General features: G+C 53.5%; 1 protein-coding gene across 1 annotated transcript; it reads right to left on the minus strand.

Annotated features, from left to right (window-relative positions):
* Positions 1 to 690: 690 nt before the first annotated feature.
* Positions 691 to 5,295, minus strand: SOWAHB (sosondowah ankyrin repeat domain family member B). The gene has a single exon (XM_027544827.1). The coding sequence runs from the start codon at positions 4,771 to 4,773 to the stop codon at positions 2,440 to 2,442; it is 2,334 nt and encodes a 777-aa protein (XP_027400628.1). The 5' UTR covers positions 4,774 to 5,295; the 3' UTR covers positions 691 to 2,439.
* Positions 5,296 to 6,773: the final 1,478 nt, after the last annotated feature.

The following is a 6,773-nucleotide window of genomic DNA, read 5'->3' on the forward strand; positions in this document are numbered from 1 at the left end:
CGCACTCCGGTAGTTTGGTGAGGCGTCAGTGTGGGGTGCGTGGAAGAGAGAGGCCGGGAGGAGATTGCCCGGGCAGTCCTCCTAGTCTGTGCTTTATGACATGAGCAAAAGAGTGACTCCATTAGGTCTGTGCTTTCCTCTGCTCTCAAAACCCTCTTCTGCCCCACCCTCTCCCCAAATACATGTTAACCACGTCAGAAAGTTGATCAGAGTGAGAGGTGTGGTGTGTGGACAGAGGGACCTGATGGATCCTCCTAAGAATGAACCTGGGACTGTGTTCTAACCATTGAGCAATCAGTCAATGCTGTGCTATGAAATCACAGTGGCAGCCAGTCAAGAATGCGGTAGAACCAACACAGCTGGTTTCTGTGGAAAGCCAAGATCATTCACCTAAAGATGCCTGGCCTTCCAGCAGCCCGCCCTAATTTTCCTAGCCCAAAGGAGTCTCTCCTCAGAAACCCTTTGGAGCACTTAATTTTGTACTTACGACACTTTGAAAAAAACTTTCTTCTTGCATTGCAGTGGTTTTGTCCTCATTCCTGGTAGCATCTTTTTGTTTTTTCCTTTGTCTCATTTCAAAAGCTTATACCTAATATAATGCAACTTCAAAAGATACTTTGGGAGAAAGGTATGGTATAAATCAACCAGCAAAAACTCTTGTTAGATTTTTTAAGTTCAAGAGGGGAGAAGTCGTTTCCCACTCACCTTTATAAATTCCACAGCACTAATGAAAACATACTTGTTGAATAAATTGACACTGTGATAACAACATGGTAAAGTAAAAACATTTCCTTGATTTTTAAAAGAAGTTGACATTTTTGTGATTTTTTTCCACCCTTGGAGATCACCGGGTTTACTAGAGTATTCACATAAGTGTTTATCTTTTATCTTTAAAAATTTCATTTCTCCTAACCATACACCTGCCATCTGTGCCTGTAGCTTTCTTGATTTGATTTGCTAAAGTTTCATCCTGAGTATAGGCCTTTTTGGAGAAAAGTAATACTTAGATTCATTTATTCTGCCTGTTTTTTGTTTTTAATAGAACAGAAAGATATTTATTTCAGCAAAATTATAAAGTAAAACTACAAAGAAACAAAAATATTTGACATTCACTGAGACACAATTTTGTAAAGAAGAAAGTTAACAGTAATCAGCATTATTGAAGAACAATAAACTACAAATATCTGTTGATATTTTAATGGGGGGGGGGAGCCAGAAGAAACACAAAAATACGTTAAAAATACAACATCATTGCCACAGCACATAAAAATATCTCCATAAAAAATTAACTATTTCGAATTGGACACTTAACCTTGCAACTCTCTTTGAACTGACATTCTGAAATCTTGATGTCCTGCTGCAGTTTATTAACTAGTCATTTTTATTCCATGGATCCACAGAGAACAGTCTCATCACAAACAAATAAAAGAGCACTTCCTGTCAGACACAGCACTAACTCAAGGCTAATATTTAATCTTAATTGGCAACGAGTTTAGTGCAAATAAAATTATATTTAGCAGCTTAGAGAATTCCTGGTGGGGATGCATTCACCTCACAACCCTTATTGCATCCCCAGAACAAAATCATTTCTCTTTTCATGAGTATGAATATTGGCCATTCAGACCTACTAAAAACTACTAATGCTAATTCTGCCATTTGTCACAGGAGTTTCCATAAAAGATGGTTTCAGTCACTATGCAAATGAGCCATACAGTTTTTACATTTGGAAAGTTCCCCTTAGTTTTGATTTTTTTTTAAAAGCAGGGCCTGAATGTCAGTCACAACTGGATCTTACCCAACTGCTTCTCTGAAAAGAGGCATTAATCTTTTCTTGCACTGGCCACCAAAGATCGCATTAAAAGGAAAACCTGAGGATAGGGTAGATGAATCTCTTAGTGCAACTTGTACTCTCCAGTAATAATTTTATTGCACCGATTTGAATGCAAAAAAAAAAAAAAAGAGAGAGAGAGGAAAGAAGAGGAACCATCTGATTTCAAACCTGGTACTTTTCCTCTCAGCCAAGATATATTCTCCAAATGAATGGAAGCCAGAGAGCTCCTAGCCAGCGAGAGGATTTTGTTTGAGGCTTGTCAGTTCCTTGAATTGCCTCTCTTCTTGTTAGACATCTGTTCCCTCTCTAGCCAAGGCCTGGGGTGGCTGCTTGGGAGAATGGCATGGCCACCTGTGCCCAGGTGGCAAAGGAAGGGGAAGAACACCAGGTTTAGGCACCTGACTCTTGTCTACATTCACCGTTAGAAAGCTTGGATGACCTTGAAGGCCCAGGATGTGCTGACACAGAATAAAGGGAGGTAAACAGGCAGGCCATCTCACTTGACCTCTCAACCAACTCCTCAGCAATTTTTCCACTCTCCCTGGATTCTCTCACTGAATAGCTCAAGGATGGGGGTGTGGAGGCCATGTTGGAGAGAGGGGCTCCCCTCAGGCACTGTCCTCTTCTCTTTCCCTCAGATTGGGGCATTTCTCATACTGGTTGGCCAGCTTCCATTTGGTGTGCTGACTTTTGAGGAGTGCAGCTAAGGAAGTCTTTCGGGTGACATGTCGAGATACTTCCTGGCTCTTGACCTTCCTGGTGGGGGAAGAGCTACGAACCAACGAATAGGTGGGGAAAATGGGCTTGCCCCGTGGGGCTTCCAGTAGCTGCCATATTTCCCCAGAGGTATTGCTGGTCAGATACTGCCAAGGCTTCTTCCCACTGCTGTCCCGGATGTTTACACGAGATGCCAGCCTTTGCACAAGCAATTTGATGATCCCCTGGTGGCCGTGAATGGCCGCAAGGTGCAGTGGGGTGTACCCGCAGCTGGACTTCACATTGACATCAAGAGCAACCCCTGCTTTCTGTGCACTTGAGGCCAAGTCCTGAAGGGCCCTGAGGGCACCATGCTTGGCTATCCAGTGCAAGGCAGTGTACCCGGTCAAGAAGTCTTTGTGCAAAGCCAGCTGGGGGTCTTCCCAGAACAAACTCAACACCCGAATCCAAGAGCCACTGGCCAGCTTCACGATCCATTCATGCTCCCTGGCATCGAGGGGGACAAGGGATGACTTGTGCTCCGAAGATCTGTGGGGGACCAAGGCCGCGAGCCTGTCCCCTCCAGGGACCTGCCAGCTGTGTGGATGATTCCGCTCAGCGGCAGCAGCAGCTTTAATGTCTGCATGTGCTAGTGTCAATGCAGCATCCACCCTTGGGCTGGACATGGCTCCCACTCTGGAGGGTTTCCTGGACCGGGGTGGGCGCCGGCTCCTTTTCAGCAAATCCTCCTGAAGGCACTCTTCATCAGAGGAGGACAATTTGGCTCTCCCAGCCCTGGAGTTCCTCCTTAGGGATCTCCTTAGTTTGGGAGCTGGCCAGGATAAAGGTTGGGGGTCGCCTGCAGGACCATCAGCTCCTGTGGAGACCGGCTGAGAGGTGTGAGCATCCCCTACATTCCTGAGGCCCTGGGGGCTCCTAGTGGGCCTGGCCTCCTTTGGAGGAGCCCCGGCTGGATTCCTGAGTCTTCTCCCATCTGGGGCTCCCAGGGCCAGACGCAGCCCGTCTTCGGAACCTCCAGGGGACTCTTTGGGGCCGCTGCTGCTCTCCTCACTGCCATGGCTCTCCTGTTCCACGAAGTCCTCCAAATCCTGGAGGGACAGCTGACAACGAATGCTGCGAAAGACTGCCAGCTGAGAATCCCCGGGCCAGACTTCCGAAACAGTGGGAAAGACGAGAGACTGAGAAGGAGGAGGGGGTTCCGCGGGCGCTGACTCAGATTCCTGGACCCAGGAGCCCTGCTCCGAGGGCAGCCGAGGGAAGTCGTCTGGCAGCACCGACCAGGCTCGGACTGGGCCGTGGTCCCGGGTCTCGGGTACCTGGGGGTGTCTGGCTACCCACTCGCGAGTGCGCTGCTGCTGCTGCTGCAGAGTGGAGTAATGCACGGAGCCCGGGGTCACCGGCGCGGGAGGATCTCCTGCGGGACTGGGACTGGACAAGACAGCGGGTGGTGCAGCAGCCTCGACGGTGGCAGGAGGCGAGCGGGGCGTGGCAGGCCCTGGCGGGGGCTCCGCGGGAACACCTTCCCACTGCGGCCTGGGAGCCCCGCGGTCGTCCTGGGCCAGCTTCTCCGCGGCGCTGGCGCTGGCGGTGGCGGGGTCCGGGAGCCCCCCCAGGCCGTTCTGGAGGCATTCCCAGCAGCAGCGGCCCTGCGTCTCTGCCGCCGCGCACCTGGCTCGGTCCTGAGCAGCCGCCGCCACAGCGGCCGCGGGCACCGGCGCCCGGTGTCCGGAGCGGCCCCTCGGCCTGCCGCCTCCCCGCGCCGCCTCCCGGGCGCCGCCCGCGGGGAGTCCATTGCAACCTGCGTCTGCGACCGGGGCTGCGGCACCTGCTGGCGCCTCCTCACGGCGGATCCGCCTCCCCGGCTGCGGTTGCGGCGGGTGTTCCCCCCGGCGAGCGGGGAGCGGGGAGCCGGGCGCAGCTTCCCCTGCAGGGGCGGCGCCCGCGGGCGGGTCGCGGGGTCGCCGCAGCCCCTCCTCCTCCCCTACAAGGTCCCGGTACCTCCTCTTGAGCACCACGTACTTGGTGCCGTCGGGGTCCTGGCGCACTGCGGCGACCGAGTTGACGTAACCCTTGAAAAGCTCGCGGCGGCGCTGCTGCTGGCTGGGGGTCGCGTCGGGGTCGCGGAGGAAGCTCTTGAAGTGGCTCAGCAAGGCGGCGTTCGTCACCCGGCCCCCGGCCTGGCAGAGAAAGTCCAGGAGGGCCTCCTGGCTCAGCTCCCGGGCCATCGCGGCCCCGTCGTCCCCCGACCCCGAGGTGTCTGCGTCTCGCCCTCCCGGCGCTCTCCCGCGCCAGCGGAAACCCCGGCCTGGAGTGTGTCACCTGCGCCCAGAGTGGCGCCACCCGCCTCCATCAGCCGCGGCCTGCGGGCAGACCCAGAACGTGCCGAGAGGGTGGCGGGCTCCCCGCGGCCACAGGCCCCGCGCGCCGCCCAGGTGGGAGAGAGCGGCTCCCTGGGCCGGCCCTGCGCGCCGCGCGCCGCGACTCCCCGCGGCGAAAGTTCCCGGGATCGGCCGGAGCCGGCTTCACCTGCGCCCTGGCAACGCCTCCTCCCCGGCTCTGGGGGAAGGGCCTGGCCCGCCTCCTCCTGTCCCTCCGCCCTGTGAGGTCTCCCCCACCCCTGCCACCCATCCCAGATGAGTCAGGCGGGTCCGAACCGGGAAGAAAGCGCCATAGGTGAGGTGGCCGGCGACCCGGCGGCGGCCACGAACCGCGCGGCCGGTCGCGCAGCCGCTCCCGGCCCGGGGCGGGAAGGCAGGTAGGCGACCCGCCGCTCCTCTAGGTTTCGGCCACGTAGGAAATGAAAACAATAGAAGAGGTGTTCTCGCCCGCTCCTTTCTTAGAGTAAGTCCGGGCTGAAGTCGCTGGGTGGGGGAAAATGTGCAAATCAACCAGCGTCTTGCGATCTCTCCAAACACACCTTACTTTAACGCTGCAGGCTAATAATTTCAGATACCCGGAGGCAGCATCGAGGTGCGGGGGGGTGGGGTGGGGGACAAATTTCGCTTCCAAAGCAAGCCCATCTAGATCTCGGGATAACCCCTGGGGCGACTCCTCCGGACGCTTGCTCCTAGGGGTCCGAATACGCCCAAAATCTGCACTGAAAAGAGAAATCACTCTGAAGGTTACAGGTCGGTTACAGGAAGGCCTTTTTCCTTCCTAGCAGTCTCACGCTAAGCTGCTGAAAAAAAATCAAATTTGATGTGTGAATTCCCTAGTAGCTGAAATGGACAGTTAAGTTATCTGGTGCCCTTGCTCTTATTTACTCCAAAATTTATGAACAGAAGAGATTTGTACAGTCTCTTTTGTGTTGGCTCAAGTGGTGAAGTTGGTTCCCTCCAAATGTCACATTTCCTCCAGGCATTCAGAATGTGAGAGCAGTACAGGCTAGCTGGATTCCACCAGGTTGTCCCCAGCATTCAGCTTGACTCTCATTCTCCACTGAGGGGCTGTAAACTTCCTACTTCCAGGGACTGGTAGACTGCCTGTGTGCCTTTGTGGTTGTTAAATCGTGTCCAACTCTTTGCGACCCATGCATGGACTTTGTGGTTGTTAAATCGTGTCCAACTCTTTGCGACCCATGGACACAAGGCTCCTCTGTCCATGGGGATTCTCCAGGCAAGAATACTGGAGTGGGTTGCCATTTTTTCCTTCAAGGGATCTTCCTGACCCAGAGATAGAACCTGCATTTCCTGCATTGGCAGATTCTTTACCAGTGAGCCACCAGGGAAGTCCCATTTGTAGACTAGATCTTGACAAACTCTAGTATGAAAATCTTGGCCTCTTCAAGACAGTAGAATTACAGCACGTTCCTAACCGTTGCTTCTTCTACATTTTACCTGTCCACATGTTCATCCTGAAATAATCCTTCTGGTCCTGTTCTGTTTCTTTATTAGTCTTTCAGTTCAGTTCAGTCACTCAGTCGTGTCTGACTCTTTGCGACCCCATGAATTGCAGCATGCCAGGCCTCCCTGTCCATCACCAACTCCCAGAGTTCACCCAAACCCATGTGCATCGAGTTGGTGATGCCATCCAGCCATCTCATCCTCTGTCGTCCCCTTCTCCCCCTGTCCCCAATCCCTCCCAGCCTCAAGAGTCTTTTTCAATGAGTCAACTCTTCGCATGATGTGGCCAAAGTATTGGAGTTTTAGCTTTAGCATCAGTCCTTCCAAAGAAATCCCAGGGCTGATCTCCTTTAGAATGGACTGGTTGGATCTCCTTGCAGTCC

The sequence above is a fragment of the Bos indicus x Bos taurus genome, chromosome 6 (assembly GCF_003369695.1).
Source record: "Bos indicus x Bos taurus breed Angus x Brahman F1 hybrid chromosome 6, Bos_hybrid_MaternalHap_v2.0, whole genome shotgun sequence".
Lineage (NCBI taxonomy): Eukaryota > Metazoa > Chordata > Mammalia > Artiodactyla > Bovidae > Bos > Bos indicus x Bos taurus.